This window comes from Polyodon spathula, chromosome 19 (genome assembly GCF_017654505.1).
Source record: "Polyodon spathula isolate WHYD16114869_AA chromosome 19, ASM1765450v1, whole genome shotgun sequence".
Taxonomy (NCBI): domain Eukaryota; kingdom Metazoa; phylum Chordata; class Actinopteri; order Acipenseriformes; family Polyodontidae; genus Polyodon; species Polyodon spathula.
The window spans coordinates 5,039,016-5,064,444 of record NC_054552.1 but is presented as its reverse complement, the minus strand read 5'-3'; the positions used below and the strand labels follow the sequence as shown (position 1 = coordinate 5,064,444).

Sequence of the window (25,429 nt, the reverse complement as noted above, 5' to 3'; positions counted from 1 at the left end):
TCTGGATCTCTGGGACCACAGGGGTTTTGTTTCAATCAGGGAATACATATTTGCTTTGATTCCACATCATTTGATATACAATGAAAGCACTCTTGTGCTCTATTCATGCTATTTATAAAATGCATGATCAACATGTGTTGAAAATGGCAATAAAATGTTTAAGAAAGAGTCAACAGCTAGTTTTGTTTTTCAAACTGTAGGCCTATGCATGACAAATGTATTGTATTGGTAAAGTTTTTGTGTAACTGTTACTTCAACAGCAGAGTAAAATTCCTACTAGATGGCAATATAATGTCAACTTAACATACGACAATAAACAAAAACAAAAATTAACCTCATTGGTGATTTATCAGCAAGCTGCACAAATGCTTTGAGCGTTTTAAAATAACATCAATCTCCAATTAAAATCCAGGCTTGCACAAAGGGAATAGCCTTTGGAAGCTGTTGTGTTCCTGCTTGACATTTAAAACCAACACAATAAAAGTCAGCTGATTACTGATTGCTCTTAATTCATGGAAATGGAATTAACCTAGTTTTGCCTTCTCAACTCCGTCTGGCATGAGTGACTCAAGCCCAAAAACAATATAACAGCACTGATAACAATTTTCAATGAAACCAATTAAACACTGCATGAAGGAGCTAATGTCTCAAGCACAGAGTGGTGGCTGGGGAAAAGGTCTTTTACACTATGTAATGGACCCTCACCTGCAGAGTGATATCTATGTTTACAGGAAGCAGAGTAATGCAAGTGTGAGAAAAACAGCAGTAACATTTGGTACTGTATAGGGACCAGTAGAGACAACATCTCAATGAGCAGGAAGGTTGATGAATAGTTGCATATCAAAACGCCCTAAACGCCAATCCCACACATTTCCAACTATAGCTGTCAATTTAGTCCTGAAGGGTTGCCTTTTCACTTAGCGTACACATTTTCAGTCAAAATGTGGTATCTGTCATGTAATCAAAATGCTAAAAACAGCTTTCGTTTCAAAGCACGACATCTAATATTTACGTTTTTTATCAAACCGCAATATATCCCATCGGCCAATCAGCATCACAATTGGCAGGAAAAGAAAGCATGTTGCTCATGACCACGAATTTACTCTGTGTTGCTGTAGTTACTTACTAGACAAGCTGGTAGATAGATGGATTTGTATTCCTAGTTGTTGTTGATGCATTGTTTTTTTTATATATATCTGCACGTTCTGAAGTTGAAGATGTGACCTGGCTCTGAAGATGATGTTTGGATAATAACTGACATGCTGTACATTCTGTATTAAAATAAATTCATCTTAACAATTGCTTGATGTGATGGACACAAAGACAAGATAGGTGTAGGGGGACTCGTGAAGCTCTTGGTAGAGATATGGATATGCAGAATTTTACGTAAAAAGGGTGTGTAGCATTTTGCATAAAAAATATGTGTTCATTTATTTCTTTTTTTTACTTTTTGAGGTAGATTTAAAATGTTTATATGTTTGTTTTATTGTTCTAACTCACATAACATTAATAGTGATTAAAAAAAACCTGTGCAAGCAAACAAAATCAATAACCACCGTTATATATAGTGGTGTTGAAAAGTGTTTTGTAAGCAGAGGAATCTTTTGGGGCCAGGCATTTGAAACAGATCTATAAACTGTAATTTATATTAAAACCACAGGCTTGGATGTACCTGCCAGTAGAATGGCCCCTCAACTGCTTAGCGATACTGGCTGGCTTCTTTGCATGAACTAGGGTTAGGATTTGGGTTGTGAAATAGGACTGCATACGAATTAGAATTCATCAGGTGTGCATTCATGTAACTCAATGATCCAGTGTGTTTCAGGGTGGCTTTTTTTCCCCCATAACATTTCAGAATTTATGATTGTTTGTACTTCTCGATGAACAAACATACTAATACTGGGGACAAAGGTCTCACCTTGTGTTTTTACAGTAACACTTGAATAAGCTTTACACCTTTTTACCATACATGCTCATTAAAGACCTTCAATTCTGCTGGAGCTAGAAAGAACAGACATGTGTGGCATTCCTCCTATTTACATATACTGCAACCTCGGCATTTGGAAATGTAAAACTGTCTGTATCAGACAGTAAAGGGAAAGCCACCTTTTTTAATCTTTCAACTAGAATTACCTTAAAATGCTTCTCTCTGATTTCTGTCTTAAAGCTCACCAAGGCTTTTGAATAGGAACACAGTTCTGTCCAGAATCCTGTTCAATGCCTTTAGGCCCCTGACAAACAACAGTAGTGAAGACGTTGGTTGTTATCAAACAATTAATATCTAAGAATCTGATAATAAAGTGATTAAGTATTACCTCCAACTCTTCAAATATCACATGCCATCCAATTTAATTAAAAGACATAAATGATTAAAATTGCCATCGAGAAATGAACTGCTTCTGAGATGTGACGCTGGGTTGCTAATTGCAGTTTTAAATTTTTTATACGTTCTTGGGCAGTCAGAAAAATGGTCATAAACAAGCAATGTTAGCCTATGTGCAATCTATGCATGCCATTATATTCAGCCCATTGCTCTATGCAGAGAGAAATTAATTGCAGCACAGACAAATCTCTAAGGATAGGATCACTAGCTCTCCAAGATTATTAGAACAGATTTCAGCAATAGGTCTCAAGGTCATTATCAAAGGCTGTCCAATATGCAGTAGCTTGGCTCCCCTCAGGCTCTGCAGAGACCTGACCCTGGTAGTACCGCACAGTGGTAACCTGGTTGAGGGATGTGGAGTAATGCCCCCATCTAACCCAGCACATCTTAATGAGATAGTCAAATCCCACTTGCTACTGTGATATAAACCCCCTGCCTGCAGAACAAGGGCCTGCTATTTCAGTTTGGATTGTTTTCTCCTGTGCAAAATCCCAGATTTAATCTTTAGTAAAACCATTGCGTAAACAGAAATGTATCATCCACAGCTACTGTATATCCTCTGTGCCTGACTTGTTTTTGACCTCTCCCATCCCCACACTTATTTATGCTTTAGTGAAAATAGATTCGTTTGAGCCTACTGAAGAATCCTCCTAGCTTTAAATTGTAGAATTGAGTCATTCTGAATGATATTCCCTTATATGTATATTTCTGCAGGTTGTGTAATAAATATTCAAAACAACAAATCAATGCTCATTATGGCACCTGAAGCACTACAATAATTTTGCAATAACACTTTAATGTTGTCATGCAACAGTTTACAGACTTTTATTTTTAAGAACTGCTTTACTGTTTAAATACTTTAACTAGCTTTATATTGTACAGTACCTTTATCATGGCTACACCAAAAAATACCAAAATAAGCGACAAAATTATCTCCACAAAATTAGCGACGATTAATATGAGGTAAAGTGTACTGCAGAGCAGTGCCGCTCTAAAATAAAATCCCTTGTGAGGGAATATCATAGAGAAAAAAAAAACAGCATTTATTCCCAAATCCGTGATACAAGCCCGTTTTTTTCGCAACCTCATGCTTTTAAAAACAGCTAACTGTTTTGACCTTTTTGTTCGCCTCATTCTTTCGCATTCTGCTCGTCTATTAATAATGATTGAACACCAAAACAAAATACTGTACATGGGCAGGACGGCAAAACAGGATGTACTACATAACAGAGGATCCATTTCTAACAGATGTGACAGCGGTCGTCATGGAAACAAGTTCAGAACCCAATAACTGTCGATTTAAACATTGATGAATGTGGATTAGTATATCGCAGCTGTATCGGTATTGAAAAGTGAGTTAGGCCAGAAAGTGGTTACGTACCAGTATATTCTATAATGAAACAAACTGTACTAGTATCGTACCGATACAAGTGTAAACAGGGCTTTAATTTGTCTGAATGCTGAAGCATTTTACACAGTGTCTGAGCTTCATTGCAAGTGATTAGGGTTACAGTATGCATCCCAATGGAGATTTAACTCTTGAGCTCAGTCAACCAAAAAAAAACCTTTCTGTGATTTAAAAAAATAATAATTTTCCCAGAATAACTTTATATACAAATATATACCAGTGCTTCAGTCTGCGTGAAGAAAGTGAGGTCCACCCCATTAGCCTGTACAGCTCACAATGATGAGTTAAAATCTAGAATCAGTTACAAATCTAAGAGCTCCTTGATAAAGAGAGTCTAGTATCCTCAGAATAGATGCAGCAGCAGCATGCATGTATGGAATATCTCCACAATCAATTACTGAAAAAAAAAGTGTGACATACAAGTGCTTTCTTTGCCTCAAATGAAAAACAGGATCGATGCTGTGGAAACGGTTTATCAGTGGGTTTCAGTTACTGCACTGTGGCAAGAAGCGATCTGTATCAGTTAACTAAGTCCTCTGATTTCAAGTTTCAATCCACAAATCCACAATTTTAAAAGGGAAAGGGTAATATTTTGTGATTTTACAGGTTTTGCTCTGACGGAGGGACCACTCAGATATTCCTTGAGGGGCCAACAGCATCACACAGTGTTAACACATAAAGCAAACATTTGTAAGATGAAATGTAAGCCTAAACATGTACGTTAAGAAAATCCCTTGGTAATTTAAGAAACATAACAACACACCACTGGCCACAAAGAGAGACAGGCTTCACAAAACAGAAGGAACTGCAGCTCCTATGTAAATGTTATTTAGGTGTGCATTCGACTAAGGGCTTTTAAAGCCACACACAATCTAGTAAAATCTATTTGGAAGTCTAAACTGCTGATGGTATTTCATTAGTATTGTTCACTGTTCTGTAATTAAGAATTAATAATTAAACTGGAAATAAGGTGATTGATATGGAAGACAATTCAGTACTTTATCAGTCTACTTTGTACATTGTGTAAAGGATATACACAACCAAGTATTTGGACACACATGGTTATATTTGTTGTAGGACTGGGAAGTAGAATCTGGATGTCATCATTTTTCTTTAGCTTCGTTTTGCAACAGGCAACTCAGTAAAAGCAACAGAAATGGCCCAACTTCGTGGGCCTCTTGTTCGTTTAATTTAATGAAAGATTTTTGCTGCAGCATATTTACAAAACAGATTGCAATCCATGTTGTTAACAATTATATAAAACATGTACAGTTAATGAGATAACACCCTGATGTTACAGCGCACTTTCAGTTCCCTCCTGCTGCAATGCTCTTCAATCCTACATGTCAAAATCACGAAACTATGACAATACATTTTCTTAGAGATTTTTTTTCTTCTATTTTGCCTGTGGCTATCCTGTAGAAAGGAAAACACAGGTCCGTTTCAGTTTTTGCAATCTGTTTCATGATGTGGTTTGCTGTTCAACACTGTTGCATAGCAACACGCTGGACGTATTTTTGTTTGCCCAGCCTCTTGCTAATGTGGTCCCATTTGAGTCAGAGCCAATTAATATTGAAGGCAGCCCCAGGAGACCATATGTTTCTATTGACAATTTTTTAATTGTTAATTTATAACACTATATATGGGGGGGGGGGGGGGGGGGGGTTGTACATGAGTTATCAAAGACAGTTTGAGTGGCTTGCGATTGGGAAGCTATTAATATTGAGAGATCTTCTGTAGAAATGCAATTATGCTACAGTACCCCATGAAGATTTACTGAATATATATATATATGTCCCTTAAAATGAGAATGATGGTTATTAAAAATAAATGAATATAAAAGGAAACCATGCTGGCAGTACAGTAAGCGTTGTAAGCTGTAAAACTGTTGTTGCATAACCAAGCTGTTTTGTGATCATTTGAGAGAGCTTGCATTCATGAACCTTGCACATATTTTGTGATAAACACACTGAGCACAAATGAGAGGAAAGGTAATCCCAAGGTATCAAAACTGTCGCTTTTACCAGCTAATTTCAGATAACATGAAACAAAACAAGCACAGATGGGTTTGAGAAGTGCAATGAAAGAGTTGCCTTAATTGCAACACATGAAAGCTTTATTGACAGTGAACTTTGCGTTCCTAGGATCAACTGTTGCAATTACAATACAAGATTATAAAGACTGTCTGAGGGAATAAATCACACATGACAGGTGAATTATTGATCTTTAGGTGCCTCATGGAGTACACTTGCCCAATATAACATATCCCAGGAAACATAACAATGACACTAACCCTAAATGTTGATTACTGGTTCATGTTAACTCTTCCAGGACATGAGGTACAGTAACTACAGGAAAATAACCCTAAGATTACAAATTAGCATCTTACTGGAAACTGGAAAAGAAAAGAAAACAGGAATATATATACATATGTAAAAAGCAATTTCTGAAATAAAAAATGACTTGACAAACAAAAAGCCAGAGTCAAAGAGTAATCTCTCAATGCAATCTCAAAGACACTGTCAGTGAGAAAAAATAATAATAACTCAAGGATATTGGAGAGGAGGTCAAATACAAGGTTTTTAATACCTTCTAGATTCCAACCTACTGGTCTATTACACCAGTAGTCAGATTGCTCTTTGGACTGGTTGTGTTTGTTTGTTTGCCTTTGACATTCTGCTCCTGGGCTGCAAGTGTGCAAGTGTGAACTAGATTCACACAGTGGGCATGGTTTTGTTATGTTGGTACCAGAGGAAAGTTAGTCTCTATTTTTTTATTTTATTTTTTTTAGCAAGAAACAAGAACTCAGGGCTGTAGATCTGATTCTACCTAAACCACAAATGCCAGCTTTTTTTAAGAAGTGTTTCACCTTGTTGAAAAAATAGAGGCAAGCTTTGCAATGGTGCGAACAGAACAAAGAGATTATAACAAGAACGCGTGGACAAATCAGACTGATGTTAATGCAAGAAAGGCAGAGCATTGACCAGATTCTTATCCTGCGTACATCAGAGGAAACTTTAGAATGAACGTGTTTGTGACGGGGATGTGGATTCCATTTAGAAAGAGGTAACAGGGTAATTATTGAAATATACACAGACAGAAGAGATGAACTATAAGAAAGGTGAAACAACGAAAAAGCGTGGTTGAATCTGTTAAAGGAAAGGGTCAGATACAACTGAATTACCTATAGCGATAGCAGATCTTCTATCAAGTAATGACTAAATTGTTTGGTTTTAATTTTGTAAAATTAAAAGGTGGTTTTCTCCTTTCAGAAAATAGCATACTAATAAACATACTGCAAGCCTTCATTCTGCAAAAACAGGGTATCTAGATGGTGAAGCGTTGATCCTAATAAGCAGGCAAGGAGAGCTGCAAACTCATTGTGTTCAAGGCCAGAGCAAAGGCTGTAGGATGGTCAAAGGAATGAACAAGCTGGGAATCGGGGAACAGATGAAGTGGACACGGTTCAAAAAGTCTTTGAGATGCCCGTAGGCTGTTAGAAGAAGGTGAAGACAGAGAGTTCTCCAAACAGGAGGTAAGCTCGAAAGTATTCAGACCATGAACATGAAGACATTCTGTGCAGAGAAAGAGGACCAGTGCATTTCCATGGGTAGTAATACATTATTATAGGCATTTCTCTTTTTTTTTTGCCATCCATAAAGTTGATTTCCATTTTACATGAGCATTCAGACAGTCAAATATTTAAAACTTCCCAATCACAGCCCAATTGTGAATGGACATCACTAACCGATCACAAACTTTCCTTTTCCATGAAACAAAACATTGGCTAATCAGTACTTAATGCAGCTCTACCAAACATAACCAACATGACCCATGAGTTTCAAGTTTAACCCTCCATATAGATTTTATCTTTCTAGTAAATGCTTAAAATATCATGATAGGTTCTGCTTCCACATGAGTTCATCCCTACCAGAGAATGAATTTGATGGTCCTTGAGGTAAGTAAGACCTGAAATGGTGTGAATTGCTGTGTGCATTTGTATGTCAGGCAAAAACAGGCCAATCAATAAGAACTATGCCAAGAGAGTGTTGGTTTTCAAGGACTATTGTCTCAGGAGGGAAAGCAGAGGTGACCCTGAGGAACAGCATCACAGCAGACACAAAGGAGAGTCAGAAAGGGTAAGCAGTGGTTGAGAAACGACTGAGGAGTCTAGGATGGGAAGCACGCTGCAGTGCAGGATGTAGGGTTGGAGTCAGTGAGACAACAGGAGACAGTTGATGCTCAAGATATTCAGAAAGGAATGCTAATATGTTGTCATAACCAACAAGGTAAATTATATAAAACACCTGGATTTTTACATTTGATTTAATTGAAGAATGGTAAGAATCTACAAAGGCTTTCTAACGGGAGTGTTTATAAACCTGGAATTCTTTTAAGAACCTTGCCATAATTCAATGTTTGGTCACCAGTGTCATTGCATGCTACAGTGTAAATCAGAACTGAACAGTAAAGTAAATCAAATACACACAGTAGCAGTCATTCTGTTCAGCTTTTTGACCAGCCCATTTAATGGAAGAAAAAAAGCTGCTTGATAATTGTGCCTCTGCCCTACTTTGATAAAACTCCTTCATCCATCTTACTGAGCTACATTTTGCAGTGTTGTATGTCCAGGCAGGAACTCCCATTGGTTTTACTGGCCTGTAGCAGCAGTGAGAAAAAAAAAAAAAACACCAGCTGTGAGCTGTAAGAACAGCTGCCATCAAAAATACATATACAGACATCAGCACAAGCTCTTACGTAAAATTATTTATGCTGGGGACTGAACATCATTATTTTACAAATGATAAACTAGTGAACAGTACTCCTGCATTTGACATTTTAATATTCACAGTACAGACCAATGGGCTTATGGAAAGCTAATAAAGCAGGAGAATAAATATGCAAATGAATGCAGCAAACATGACATCCATCATTTCCCTGCGCATCTCAGCTATAGTTAAATTAACAGGTAAATATCAGGCAAAAACGAATTGCATGGTTCATGTTTCAGCCACGGAAGACCTCACTACCTATTTCCCAGCATGCTCTTTCCAGGGCTATGAGATGCCATTGTTTTCAGGGGGAAGTTCGCCCAATCATGCAGCCCATTTTAAACAGTTTAGCAGCAGCAGATTTGGTAAATGTGTTATTTTATTTGTAGTAAACATTTTATTCAAGCTTATTGAGAAACACTCTGCCCTCCATAAGCACGCAGAGACAGACACAGACACAATTGTTTGCCATTGAATTTATCCCTCCTTCCACCTCCGCCTCCCCCTCCTCTCCTGTCTATGTGTCTCTGCGTGTCTATCTGTATGTGATAAAGGGCAGTGCATTAGTAACCATTGATGCTGTTAAGAAAGTCATAATTAAAGAAGACTTTTTTTCTCCCATTGTGATAAGTTAAAATTGTACTGTCTCCTTAAATACAGTTCTTCAATCTGTTATTTCAAATCTTATAAGGAAATAATTAAATATAATAAATGCTTGAAAATGTGATATCATTAAACACAGAGAAACAATACTAATAAAACAACTCAAGCTTCATTTTTAATTAACAAAAACAATGACTATACAGTGCAGTTTCTGGTGTTTTATTTATTACAATTTGAGATACACTGACAACAGAACATCATTCTTCCAGTAAGACCAAAGTGTACAATCTGTTCATTTTTACTTGGAGTAGCTTTAGCAGGGTACATTGATCTTATCTAATCTTTTTCCTAATACACATTTATAGTTGAGGTATGTGCAGTGGTGTGAGCAGTAGCTGGCATGCTGCCCTATTCATTTCATGGTTCACTTTACCAACAAAGGAAAATGTTCATCATCCAGACTCACCATGAAGGCTTTGTGCTCAACACAGGATTCACAGCTGCTACTACAGCAGGTACACATTCCACTAGAATCTAACTTGGTCATTGCAACAGAAACTTGAATTCTGTGAAACCATGGATTATCGTAAAAAAACGGTATGCTTGGATGCAGTGTTTGCTCTAAATTAACTAAGCTGGGAGCAGAGAAAAGCACTGTATGACAATGCAATATTTTCCCCAATGGAGACACCAAAAACAAACAACAAATATCGCTATGAAAAAAAAATCTATGAACAAAGGGATTCCAGTGGACCCAGGCTGTGCTCAAAATTAATGAAGCGGCACTAAAAGACACGTTAGCAGCAGGCTTTGCAAAAGTAGCCACTCAAGATGTTGAAACTACAAGTTTTCAGAACAACAGGCTAAGCTGTTAATTTCTGATTTTGAAAGTGAAACAGATGTTCAGATTTTAAATAGACTTGACGTGGGACATATTTTGCACTCAGGTGTTGCATGTGCAAATGTCATTAACCACATTTCTAAGGAAATGAAAACGAAACTACTGCGTAACATAATTGAAGCTAATGCTAAATTTGCCATGATTGACGAGTCCACTGCTTTTAGTCAAGCTTCAATGTTGATGGTATTGTAGCATGCACGGGGGAAGGCACCAGCAGGGCTGGTAGGTGACGTAATCACATACAAAGACATAAGCTCTCCTTGCAAGGGAGCCGGCTCTTTTGTACTGCGGTATCGGCACTATGCTTTAGTGAGAGAGGTCCCAGGTTTGCGCCCGCCCGCCGTCTGTGTGTGGATTGCCTCAACCTGTGAGAGGCGCCTGCCACCGTTAACCGAGATCGCTACAGTATATATCTGTGTTATCCTTGATGGCATGAACACCCAACAAACTTAATTATTGATTTGAAGGCTTTTATGGATAAACTCTACGTACTGTACCATGTATCACCAAAAAATGCCAGAGAATTACTAAGTTGTGCAGCATTGCTGGAAACTGAGGTGTTGCAGATCGGATGCATTCTTGGTACCAGGTGGGTTGCATCTAGTTTTCGGGCTGTTAGAGCAACGTGGAACCCTTACAGGGCCAGCACTTGTATGTGTGGGGCCATAGGTGGTGCCCCCCCCCCCCCCCAAAAAAAAAAACAAAACTGCTACTGCTCACCTTCTGTAATCAAGTAGGCAAGCCATACTGCATGTCTGCTGTCACTTAAGCGAAATAAAAACATTATCCTGTACTTCAAACTGTTTATCTCATATTGGAACATGTATTCTATACATAAAACAGCTATAAAAGTATGTGAACAAAATTGTAATACTCTTTCGCAGTAAATAAAAAATGAGATTCAATCCTTACCATTCTAATTCCTATTATGATTAAAAATGTATAAGCGAACTTGCCTTTCAAATGTGCACAGATATGCACATTGAGCTAAATGTTGTTATATGCGCAGAATTCTTGTACTGTGCAAACAAAATCAGCCATACATTTGTGCCTCTGTCAGCAGAGAAGCTGTAATGATTGCTGCGACTTGTATCAGCTCAGTAATAGCTGCAGGCCAGGCTGGGGATGTGTGTGCAGAGAACGCTTTGCACGTGCCCATGTCTGTGTGTCATCTTTCATCTGGTAATTGAATTCTTCAATGATGAATATCTTTAACGTGGCTTCTTAACCAGCAGTGTACCCCAATCCAATTTCCTATATCATATATTTGGATCCTGTGCTCGACTGTACACTGACAAAATGACTTACACGTATTCTAGAACTGTGGAACTATGCACAGTTGACAGAAGGCAGCAACAGTGACTACGTGTACATATATATATAAATATATATCACTTGGATCAACGAAATTCAAATACAGTCAGAGAGTCAGTCATGTTTTACTATCCTTGTATTAAGAAACAAATCAATTCCCATTTATATATGTGTGTGTGTGTGTGTGTGTGTGTAACAAATTAATGCACTTACCCATCACTCACGATTTCCTGTCACCAGTTTTCTGATACAAAGCTCATCTCTTCAATATTACAATTTATTTGATTATGGATAGATAGATAGACACATAGATAGACAGAGAGAGAGAGAGAGAGAGATCAGGACAGGCAGGCAGGCAATTACATTGTGCTACTGGAGAACTGAAAGTTCAGTCAAACCTATAAAGCAGCACCTCCTGTGTAAAGTGACCATGCCAATGGTTTTTCATACAGTAATAACAGCTCAGGTCTTAAAGGGTTCCAATCATTCCTCAGCCTATCACAATGAAATATCTTTCAGTTAAATTCTCTATTTATTACAACATCAGCCCGTCTTGGCAGGTTTTTACTGTATTTAATAAGAATGCATAAAGAAAACAAAACAAACATGGTTTAAATAGTGGTGTGAAAACAGCATTCTTGCATAATGCTGTAGATAGACTTTGATAGCAAGATGTTAAAGTCTAAGTGTGTGTTTGTGTGCAGGGAAAAGGATAAACTCATTTTCACAATACAGGATGCAACAAAGTCTGCATAGATGCTTTCTCATGAAAAGCAATAGAAGAATGCTGAGGCACCATGTCTAGAAGCCAGATTAAAGCAGTTTGATCAGGGGGCTGATGTAGTTTGTGAAGCTTGCTTCGCTGCTTTTGTGCTCAGGTTGGGTTAATGAAGCCAGCCTCGTTTTCATTCAGTCCTCTGTTTGGATTGGCTGTGATTGGCATACAGTGTCTGCCAAAAACAAAATGTTTCTGGGCTCTCACAAAAGGGAGGATAAAGCCTTGCTTAAGTGGCTGGGCTGTGCTTCTATGAAAGACACAAATGAATGAAGCCTCAGCTAAAAAAAATATTGGAGCCTTCTTCAAGCTACACACAGAGCAAGGTATTATAACCCGCAGTTAAAAATAAACATTGACAAACACTGTAAATGGGCGAAAGACGAATAACGCTTTCAAAACTAAAAAAAATCAAAATTGAAAAAAGCACCAAAACTAACCTTCTATTGGATTGTACAGTGTTCCCTTTATGAGAATATATTTGTCCACACTAGATCTAATTCATTTTGACATTTTTTACAGGATGCAGCTAATTTGTGGCCTACAAATGTCCTACTGTGTGACATTTTCTTTAAAAAGACGGACATAATGATTGTTCTTGTAAAAACGTGTGTGTAACTGTGGTTACCATGACCAAAACAATTTGTTTTCTATTTTTGAAAGCGTTTTAAATGAGGTGTGTGTTGTAACGGTCGTCATTTTAGCCATAGCTGACACCTATCATTTCATTTTTTTTTTAATCAAAAACAAATTCTACCTAAAATAAAATTATCTGAATAGCTTTATACTAATCAGTTTTCCCTAATGTTGTGCAAATTTACTGAATAAAGCACTATTCGCTACATTTTGTTTACCAATTTTAAATGTCACACCCCGTTAGGACTGAATGATATGATGAGAAATGACAAAGATAGACAAGGGGAAACATTTAGAAACAAAATATACTTTTAATGTTTTTGTTTTTAAAAGCAACACATGTTGAACATAAGTACGGTAAGATACAGTATGGACAGCCGGTCCATTTCCATTTTTCATTTTTTTATGGTACTTCGTGGCCATTTTCACTAACATTAACAAGTAGCATTAAATAGTAAGTAACATTAAGCACAGTAAGTAAAATAACACTAATTAACAAGTAACATTTTACATTATGTAACATTAAGACATAACATCAAGTGATAGGAAAACAAGTACTCTGCTAGTAAGTGTGGGAAAAAAATGACATATTATTTCATAAAGCAGCTAAAAATAATTTAATTTTTAGAAGAATTGTGCACGTGTGGGGTAGTCTAAAATCAGACACTTTGAGAATCAGGAGGGGTTTAAAAGTATCCTTTAACTGATCATGCTGGCTGACTTTGGAATTTTTCCCAGTCATCATGGGACAGCTTCACAAAGCATGATGACGGTGAAGGTTCTGGCTCTAAGATATGACTGAGAACGTTGGAATGGTAGTAGCATGTGCAGTCAGGTTTTTGTGGCCATGTAAACACATTGCTGACATCAAGTTGCTTCATGCAGCTCACTTCCACTTCATCTTCAGAGTTCTTCATAATCTGACCAACATATGGATGCTTGTCATATTTGACTAAAACAGACCTTCCAACATCCACCTTCTTAGCTTCTGAATTTGAGCTTTCTGATGTCACATTGGCTTCATGCTTGCCACTGCAGCTACAGAGGATATTTTCAGAGTCCTCTCTTTCCCTCACATCGGTCTTCTCTGTCAAATTGTCCCCCTCTACATTTTTGGGACTGTGGCAACTACAAATGTTAGGTCTTTCGCAAAAACAGCTTATGTCTCTGTCTCTTTGAGTACAGGCTCAATTTGAGTCCATACAGCTCTCTCATCATGGCGTGTGCAGTTTGAAATTGTTGCATACGACCGACATCCATCTGATGTGTATGCTACCACTGTATGGATTGTACCCCACACATACACAGAGCAATTAGAGCCCGCTCAATGCATTGCAATCCCACTAATGTATACAATTGTGCTCATTAAAGCAGCAAGTGCCAAGATCTGCCCAAGCCCAGTAACAGTATGGATTACATTATTAGAACTATGGATTACATTATTAGAAAGGCGCACGTTTGGAGGCACAGCTAATTAAAGAAACACCCAAACTACTTGCTACCCAGAATGCTTGGGTAGTCAGGCAAACTGTGAAGAAGCATGCAGACAGCCCCAGTGGCTTGGATAAAGCAGACATCAGGCATTAACCATGCGCTTTTACAGAGCTTTCTCTGCTGCACTTGTGATAAAGCTCAAGAGCACTGCAAGAAGTAAAAATAAGTGTCTTACAGCAAACAATTATGTAACAGTAAAGTGAGTTTCAACACTGGCCTAACTCACTTTTATGCAAATTGATGAACAGTATCGGGGGTGGTTTGAGAAAGCTGACAGCGCTCAAATTATCTGTTACTTTTTGTTGAAGGAACTCTTGAAAGTCTTGGACTGTCATTGTAATGGAAGAAAACCGGTAAAGAACTGCTAGAAGATTCTTCTCACTATGAGAACCAGAAGCCCTAATCCGTTTGATGCTGCTTCAAGCCACTGTTACTGTTTCCATTCTGTCCAACTGCACAGCATGAAAAGCTAAAGAAAAGCTCTTTCCAGTAGTGCTATTGGGATTCTTCTGCTGCAGCCAATACTTTTGATACACATCATTAAACATCAGGGCCATTGCACCGGTCTGGTTAGCCTCCCCTGGGAGACCCCAGTCAAAAACCAATAGCGCTATAGGTGGTCTGCAAAGAAGCAAAGAAAACCTGGGATTGGATTTGCTGTTGGATTGTGGCTGACCACATTTGCGTGATTGTTAGCTTGTTCATTTCTCCAAATCTAGATCAGCAGAACCCACATCACACTAATGATTTATTTCAATACCTTCCTTGTCCTTGAAGACATTTATTTAATTACAAATCGACTTTGGGTAAATTTTAAATGCTAAAAGGAGAGACTAGGGTTTTTAACCAGAAATGGGTAAGAGGGGTTTCTAAATACAGGAGGGCCATACGAACGTCAGCAGTTTCAGTAAGGGCAGGGTTACAGCAGCTTGAGTTAGGGTGTCAAGGCAAAGCAACATACATCAAAGTATGATACTGATTAGCAAAGCGCCAAATCACAGCACAGTGCCAATGTGCACTACTACAATAGGAATATGTTTAGTACACTGTACATCCGATTGTGGGCTTGTCGGTTGGTTGGCCATCCTCATTCATGGAATAACTAAAGTACTCCATGCATCATTTTCAGAAGAGCGCTCAGTGTTGAAAATGGAATATACAAATTGCTGCTGTTGATGGGTTTGCCTTTGACTGAAATTGGAACTGCTGAATCATCTAACAAGCATGTATGTCTCTCTGGCTTGTGTAATGCATGATATTCTCAACCTCAACTTACTCTTCAGTGCTTTATGGATTACAAATGCTTTCCTTGGGCTTCTCTGCGAAAGGAGAATTTAATTTAATCTCTTATCTGTTCCTTGTGTCTCAGTATGTGTGCTAGCATCTTTACTATTAGGCAGTAATTATATCTGCTTACAGGTTTAAAAAGTAAACAAGTATTTATGGAACATTTCCCCTGGCAACAGCTTAAGGAGCTTCCCATGCACAAATACAAACTGTCCAATACAACAGCAAACTCAAAGTTTCCTCCAAGACATTTCTTACAAATTGAAGCCATGCATTATGCTGCTTGTCGTAAATTAAAGCATGATGATCAAACACCTGTTTGGACTTGGACTGTTTGTGTGATTCTTGTTTCCAATTAGATCACCTAAGACACAAAACACTGCAGCTCCATGGCAACATTTTAACAAGGCCAGTAACTGAACACAAACATTTACAAGCAGCTTCTATGCATTTTAGAGCACTAGAGAACCCTCTAAGTGCGTTAACATTCTAGCTTCTAAAGAATTTCTCTGATGTTGGCTCTTATATCTAATGTTTAAAGCATAAAACACTGACTCTTCAGTCAGTAAGACTCTTCTATCCATATTTGTAAAAGTGCAGATAAACTTTGTGTTTTAGGAGACTAGGGCCAACCTGGCCTAAAACCCACAAATACAAACAAATTCAAATTCAACAATTACAAACCTGCTTCAATATCAAATTGAAGAAGCAAATGATTTATGATGAGCACTACAACTTATTCTTACAGAGAATCGTAACACATAATTCATTCAGACGTTTATATAATGATTTCAGACTCAATATTCAGAATAATGAGAGTACAATAATACAGGCATCTCAGTAAAGTGATTCATTTTCACAATGACATAATTTTGCTGATGGGGTGCTTGAAAGTAGCATTCAATGCTTTTGCATGGTCTTTCACTACAATATGTAGGTGAAAGCAAAAATGTCCTACAGCATATAAAAATGGATGATATTGATTTAATAGGATTTAATATGTACAGTTAAGAGTCTGGTCGGACTTATATAGATAAAAAATGTAAACCTCCCCTGTCTCAATGATTTTGCAGGTTTTGTTCAAATACATAAATACAATACTTATGAAGCATATTTGCTAGCATCGCTACATATTACTGCAGGTATTTTGTTCCGATATATATATATATATATATATATATATATATATATATATATATATATATATATATATATATATATATATATATACTTAAAATCACATTGCCAATAGGGGTTTGAAAACACACATGGGCTGATTTAAAAGTCTTTATTTAATGTTTTTTTATTTTGAACATGGTAATCATATTTGCATATGACAATCACACCTTACAATCAAAAGAGCCACATTTGTTCACTCGATGATTCGCCACGTTCACCGCGAGCAATTTTACCACAGTGTCTATTAATATCAGCAAATCCTAGTAGTTTATTGAACATGTCGGGTACATATCATGAAGTTAAATCGAGGCATGTCTGGGTGGACCTGAATGGTCACATGCAATATCTCACTGCCCGTGACAACAGTCCCTATAGCAGGTAAATATAAACAAGCATTATCTATGGCCTCTATAGTTACATAAACAATTAGGCTTGTACCTGGTTACGTATAAAATAGTAAACAATGTGATGGCTAGGAGGCATTGAGAATCTATTGGTGTATCCGTTTGGCCTCCAAGGCATGGAACTAAGACGTACAAACCACTGCATTCCTGTGAGATGAGTAAAATGGGTTCTTATTTCATCAGGGTCATGATACGACCTCCCAGCATGTTCACACCTGTCATTTAAGATCACTAATGATAAAATACATTTAGCAATAAAGATCACAAAAGAAATGATGATGTCTCTTGTCGCAAGTTTACTCTTACGCCTTCACTCAGTGGGCACAGCCCATAAATTCTGTATGACTATAGTGACTTCAACAGTTCTTTATAGGAAAATACATGCTAAAGGTGAGCTTTGTTCTTTTCCACATTGGGAAGGGCATTCCTTTCACTGGTATTCCAGTAACATGGTAAAATAAAAATGAAAAAATAAATAAAAAAGATTATCGCTGATATGTATCTTAGTGCTTTGGAGCAAGTAATGGACACAGTTTCCCACTTGAGATTGTATTTGACTATCAAAACAGAAAACAGGAATGAGAGAGGGAGTAACTTAATATTCCAAATTCCTGGAATAGGAAAAGGGTCCACATGAAAGTTATGTTAGGTTGAAAATATTTTGGTATGGTCACATGTTTCATTTTGTGTGTCTGTATTTTTAAGTACTATAAAAATAGAGCAAATTTTAAATAAACAGTCTGAAATGGTTCTGAACGTATATACTATTCAACATCTAATGCTGACATGCGTTAGCCATTAAATGGGATGCCATTCTAAGGCAGATTACCCTGATCTGATCAGGTATGAAAGGAACTGGAGGCAGGCTGACCTTTCTAATTTCATTACACTGATACGAAGGAGAATGCAATTTGATAATTACAAGGCCATTCACAGATTCAACCACTACATCTGGAGCTACTGTACTGTACTGAACATACGGTCCAGTCAGTGAATCGAAAAACTGTTACATTTACAGGCAAACTGGGATAATGCAGCTATTTGGTTTCAAATAATACAATTAATGAGTAGAAATTTTTTTGTGTTTGTTTTTTGTTTTTTTAAGATCACAGCAAACTGAAAAAGACTCCAGGATATCAGAATGCAGCATTTAAAATGAATCTTTATTCTGAGACACTGTAGTAAGCTGTAAATATTGAGATACAACATAATGGAGGTTAGGGGGGAAAAAATTTTTTTTTTGGTGTTTATGTTTTTGTTTGTGTTTTTTAAAGAATCAACAGCAAAATGGAAAAAAAGGAAACTCCAGGGATATCAGAAGGCAAGCATTAAAATGAATCTTTATTCCTGGATGTTTAACACAAATCAAAGCCTCACTATACCTCATGCTGGTTGTCTTATGTATTGTAACCTTTGAAAAAAAAAAAAAAAGATATTTAAAGCAGTGCCCATCTTTCATCAGCAGTAAATAAATGTAGAACTATTAGCTCCCTGTTGGTTTTGGTTTAGAACTTCTATAGTGGTTAAAGTCTAAGAAGATGACTGAAAACAATTCAAAGTACGTTTTAAAGCATAAATAATTGACAACATTTAGTGACCCATATTAAAAAAACACTATAACAACCATTAAATAAATGTTACTTGTCATAACATACATCAAAGGTTGTTACCTAACTGTGGTTCACTACGCTTTGTAAACTGTTTTTAAATGTACTGTATTTGTTTTCCTTCTCTTTACAAGAAAATAAACACAAAATAGGTCCCTTTAAATCTTTTTGCCCTTTATTGCAAGTGGAGTCTTTTTTTCTGACATAAATTAAGTTTTAGTTCTCTCCTGTTTTCATCAGCGAAATCATAACATTATTACTCTAGCCACAACACATTGCCCTAGTTCCAGCACAACCCCACGGAGTCAAGCACTGTGCTCTGAAATACTACTCACAGTCCCACAATACTCTACTCCTGAACAGCATATCACCATCTACCAAGGCCAGTGCTCTCATCGTGTCTCTTCAGATATCTGACAATAATTAAATCACTACACGCAGTACAGCATGCACTTGAATCTACAGAAAACAAGGAGAACATTGCAAGTGTATAGCAAAAGCCAGCTGATTTGGTATATCATAATGAACACACACACACACACATATATATATATATATATATATATATATATATATATATATATATATATATATATATATATATATATATATATATGTCATATACTCCACAGCTTTTGCACAACCATTGCATGCTACTCCTGTTCAATTTCAATGTCTTGGGGTTGCTCGGTTAGTTTATTGATTGCATGCATTCTGTTCAATGTTCAATTCCTATAGTGTTGTGTATTACATTTATTTATCTTTATGCTTTCCTTATTGTGTATTTTGGCCAGTACTGGCTTTTACCCACATAACCTTTGTTTACCACCCCTGCTGACACAATAGTGCTCCTGGGTCTCTACATTAGCAAAGTTGAAGACAAGTGTATTTACACCGCCACCCACGACTTCCTGGAGCACCTATCATTAAACAGATACCAAACTAGGCTTAGTTTTGATGACAGGCAGTTGACATGGCAACAAACAGGCTGTTTTTGTTCTTGAATGTTAGGAAGTCTTTCGAGATTTCAAACTGCCACTAGTGTCTCTCAATGCACATGTACAGCTACACAATTGGCTAGATGCAGCTCAGTTCACTAGTCAATTTACAATCCATACAAACGTGTTGTATTTGTAGAAACTGGAACGTCACACTTGTGAGTCAGCACTAAAAGCCCATCTACAGGTCATCCCTGGGGTATTCAAATACTACCAATTTAGTATCTACACTTAGCCTGACAGGCCTTTTAATAAAGTATACTCATGAGAAAGGAAGGTATATCTGGGTAAAACCTCGATCTACTTGCAGAGCTGTGAGATCTGAAGCTAATGAAATTAGGTTAGGTTTCAAGCAGTCTAGTGACAAACACATACATTTTAATTATAGGCTTGTCTGGGCAAGGGAGGTTATGTATTCATTCAGTCTAATTTAATTCAGTATAGTGAAGAAATCACATATGCAAACCCTGCTCATGGATATCGCATCCAAATGTCTGCAAACAGTGCTTCCACAATGTATTCAGACTACTTTATGCTAACATGCAAGTCTTCCAGTTAGAGAGGAGAGGTGAGGATTTTGCTACCTCCTGCTATCCGTTAGTTTTCAGTGCCCGAAATGAGTTTTGTCATCCAATTAAAAATACCATTTGTTTTGTGCTGTTTTAAGAGATTGAAATGTTCAAATTCTAAATCATTTAAGCTTAATTCAAGATGTGTCAAATAAGAGTTTATTATGCTGATTAGTATTATTATTATTATTATTATTATTATTATTATTAATGTAATTGTTTATTTAGTTAAATCGCTAAGACACGTTTTAATTAAATTAGTAAATAAAGTTATTTCTATGTAGATCGTGCACTAGGGATTCGTATTCAGTAGATTTTGATTGTAATGAAAATCACAAAGTAATACTGCAGTATTATTTTTTTCTCCCTGGATGGTACGTATTCAAAATGACAATGGATTTAAAATATCAGTGTAACATTGTTTTCTTACCCTCCGCAGCCAGGACAGGTTGCAATAAAAGTAAAACCATCCCAAATGTCATCAGACACTTTGTAATCATTCCGATAAGGGCAGGTGTCTTCCAGTTCTTCTGAAAAGCGCACCGTGTGTCGCTAACAGCTATCCACAATCCATAGGCTCTGTCCACTCCATAGAAATCCGCGATGCAAACATAGTTATGTGCACTCCTCAAATTAAAAGCCATTTGTGTATCCAAAACAGATATTGCCCCAGTTGTCCTATAAAATGCATCTGATCACTCCAAAAAAAGATGGACAGAAAATTAAATCATCAATCACTTTCCCCTTGCTACCATACAATTAAGCAGTGCTATGGAAAAAGCTAGATCTGGATCCACATTATTATTCTGCCACTGCGGGAATAGGGTTTTATTATTACTGAATGTAATATTCAGAAATGCTGCTCAGTTTTTGTTTTTTCATCCAGGTTTCAGTCACCGAAGGTGTGGTCAGCTGCGTCCTTCGTTGCTGTGGGATGCAAGTGTTATTGCAGTTAACGTCAAAAAAAAAAACAACAAAAAAACGTACTGGGCTCAAAGGTTTAATACGAAAAAAAGAGCGGTGTCAGGTATCGTTTCTGCAAGAAAGTATGATAGGGCGACCTCTAGTGGAACATAATCTGCTACTGCACTTCATTAGACTCACTGTACAACATGGGCTACCGAAGAAACCAATAAAGGCTAGGAAAATCAATACTGTAGTTAACTTGGTTATCAGAATGTCAACTATAACTGCATAATCCGCTTCTCTTGTCGCTGCTCTGTTCGATGCACTTTCTGGATTGTTAAAAGCACCGTCAATACTTGAACTGTCTCATGACCCACCTACATTTTACAGACCTCCAATTCCATGATTGTTCCAAAAATAATGATTATGGATAACCAATTTTCTATCTATGGCTTATTGGTTTTACTGTATAAAAGCACGGTCCACAAACAAATAGATTTGAAGAGAAAGAAGTTGGGATTCAACTGTTTCAAATGTTAAAATAGTGTATCTTCACTTTACCTTCAACGTGATTACAAAAACAGAACAGCTTCCTGGAATACAAACAGTAACTGCTTTGTTGAGATTACCTCGATATTCTAATTAGCAGGCAGGTAGCAAGCACAAAGTCAGCCCCAGAACAGCTTCGTTATTTCTTTAATGACACCAGTTTTTCAGCCGTTACAAGATCAGTTTGTGATAGACTTGGTAAAGGAGGGTCACCAAACTACAACAAATTATATTTCATTTAAACCCATTTTCAGTTAACCTTTAGTAATTGACCAATCTACTGCAATTGAGCAGATACTGGCAAGAAAAAAACAACTCTAGCACTTTCTACCACTACCTAGTGGATACACATAGCAAGTGCACGATTTTAAGTCTTAAAAAAAAAGTATTGGTTCTGTGTATTATTTGATCAATTTGAAACACTTTCAGGTGTGCTTGTGTTGAAGGTCAATCAAGATTTACTATTTTCCATAAACAGCATATATGTAGATGCATTTGCAAGATGTTCAGAACTGGAAGATGAAAATGTGATATCCAGGCCTCCAAAGCTAGTGACACTTCTCAGTGTGAAACACTAATATGTTTTTCTCTCATTCATTCATATTATATATCTATATATATATATATATATATATATATAATATATATATATATATATATATATATATATATATATATATATATATATATATATATATATATATATATATATATATATATATATATATATATATATATATATATTATACATATATTACATATATAGATGTATCTATATATAATATATAGATCTAATATATATATATAATATATATCTAGATATATATATATATGTCTATATTATATATTATATATATATATATATATATATATATATTATAATATATCGATATATATATATATATATATATATACACACACACACCCAACCAATGGACCATCAATGAAATAACAACAAACCATTTGCTGCAGCAATAGATAGTTTAATTCAGAGTGAATGTTGACAATAATACACCATAGATTCTTATGCTGACACTCACCAAAATAGTCACCTGGAAAACCCGCTTTTTGTGACAAAGTACAGAAGGCTTGGTCACATTTAAAATCACTGAGTACTAGAGAGAAATACTATCGCAAACTGTAAGAGACATTACATCCATAAACATTTTCCCAGTCCTTATATTGTAAATATTGCACAGTGCAATTGCTACATGGCAAACTAGTGTAGCATAAAATCAAAAGCAAAAAACATTAAAATTAAAAGCGCCACAAAATCTACAAATATTAAAACAGTAACAGTTCAAACTTAGTAAATCAAGTCTAGATTGCTGTGTAAATCTAAACAGATTGTTCTATAACTTGCAATGTGAATTAACTTGTGATAAAATTATCATGAAACACAATTAGAAGCAATCAAAACAGGTAATTAGGACTTGGATTAATACAGTAGCATATTTGATTAATACAAAGACCCTGAATAAAACATAAGCATCTCTAAAGGTATACCACCAATCAGATATAAAATAACCAGACGAGCAAAATGAAATATTTTATATGGAAGTTAAACTGCAGTGTTTGTTTGTTTTTTTAATTAATTTTTTTACAACAATTAAATTCTTTCAAAATATAAAATGTTAAAAACTTTGATTTTCAAATGGTGAAATTGGTAGATTAAAATGGAGTTAACCAAAATAAATACATTTAACTAACATGGACATTTTGTGCAGGCATATTTGCTGACAAGTTATATTACACAGGGATCGAAATACTGTTAACTGTACATGCACATTGGAACAGACTAGAAGAAAATACACACACACACCTGCCTTGCTCCATGCATTTTAATATACAAATCCACTACCATAAGACCTCTTTGCACTGTCAAATGTAAAAGCTTTAGTAACTAGCGCTGTTAAACTGTTTTAAAATGACGCCAACTACCACTGCGACCCCTTCGCTGCAGTGTGAAGTACAGCAAATATTTAAAACAAGGTTGTTTTTTTTTTTTTTGTTGTTTTTTTTTTCAGAAAAAAGGCATGTTCAGAAGATTTTAATGTAGCAGTAGGGATACAAATGTACTGCGCCTGTGTTGTAGGGCACCACACCACAAATCCGGTCACAGGTGACCCATCTAAAAAAATTAAAATAAATGGAACACGCAACATTCCATGAATGTTGCTGCACTCATAGCATCCCCATGTGCTAATCACCATGATCACTATGGAACCTTGCTCTGTATTCCATGTGATTGTCAGGCTGAAGGCAGTTTGCGCTGATCAACCCAAAAGATCAGTGGTGCTTAAGCTTAAGACTTAGCAGCAAGAGAAGTGACTACAGGTATTTCAACTGTAGGGAATTCAATGTTAACTACCAACCTTTGGATTCACATTTAAAACAGCAGAATTCTCAAAGTTTGGCATTTTGATGAAATGTATTTACTAAAAATCTATTCTCTTTAAGTTCATGGCTATTTTTCAATGGTGAAATAAAATATATATTTTTAATAGTCCTCGTCAAAGTTGTAATAAGAGAACAGGTAGGCAAAATTAAGATATTAGAATCTCACTTACTAGTTCTCTCCCACACAACTATAAGAGGTCAGTACTATTTTTGTTTCAGCAATGCAACGTAGTATTCATTTGTTCCCCTGATGCAACATGCTGACGGTTTAATCCCTGCGTGGATGCAACCCCAAGGAGGAAGATGCTACAGTATGTGGCAGCAGGCATTATTATATGCATGATAAGTGACATGGCCCAATCCGGGAATTGGTTGCACATCAGTATTTCGATCCCTGGTACAACTATGAAGGAACACGATAAAGCAATTTTTGGTCAAGCTACCACATCAAGTGGCTTTCTACATTACCATTGATTTTGTTGGATTACTCTCTTATAACCCCTACACTGAGCTCAACTCCTCGCTGTCATCCGGGAGAACAGGCAAGTAGAGCTTCAGTCTTTTGAACCCCTGATGTCAGCACAGCCCCTCAAGGCACTAAACCAGTGTGAAATAGCACTGTCCTGACTGTAATAAGGAACTGCAGTGGTCGAGTGGTCAAAAAAAGTATATAAAAAGCAAAATCAGGACTCTCAATTTGATTTTCTTAGCTACCATTGAAGCGACTCTCCAGACAATGCAGCACGAAATTACCACTGAACTGGTTTAAAAGGACAGATAGCCATGTTTAATGGCTTCTGACACTTTTTGGATTCATTTCTGTGTTAAAACACGTGAGAAGAAATATTTTAGGTGTAAAAACAAACTGCAAACAAAATGTTGCAGACAATGGTTTGAACAGAACACTGCAATTTCAGTTCCAAGTTGAAAAAAGGTCTGTTTAATAAACGACCCCCAGCACTTCCCAGATTAGCTTATGGACAGTTATACAAGTGCTGTTTAGTGGCGTATTACACATGTGACAATGCCTAGATTTTTTTTTTTTTTTTTTTTTACAACTTTGTACTATAAATTTTAGTTACATACAGTACTCTTGCAAAACTGTTAGTACACGATTGCTTTACTGAAAAAAGTTAAGTCAAATCTGCAAGCTACAGCTCAACATGTCTACACAATGCTAATATGAAAACATTACAAAAATTAAGTTACTTCAAGACATCCATTTATATATGCAGTGATGAGCT

The 25,429-nt window shown here is 36.5% G+C and overlaps 1 protein-coding gene across 1 annotated transcript in view; it reads right to left on the bottom strand.

Annotated features, from left to right (window-relative positions):
* LOC121294321 (UPF0606 protein KIAA1549L-like) overlaps positions 1-21,492 on the bottom strand; it is a 61,976-nt gene extending 40,484 nt beyond the window's left edge. The window contains exon 1 of the mRNA XM_041217920.1: positions 20,761-21,492. Coding sequence (XP_041073854.1) covers positions 20,761-20,974 — 214 coding nt within the window. The 5' untranslated portion in view covers positions 20,975-21,492. The remainder of the gene's footprint in view (positions 1-20,760) is intronic.
* Between the last annotated feature and the right edge of the window lie 3,937 nt (positions 21,493-25,429).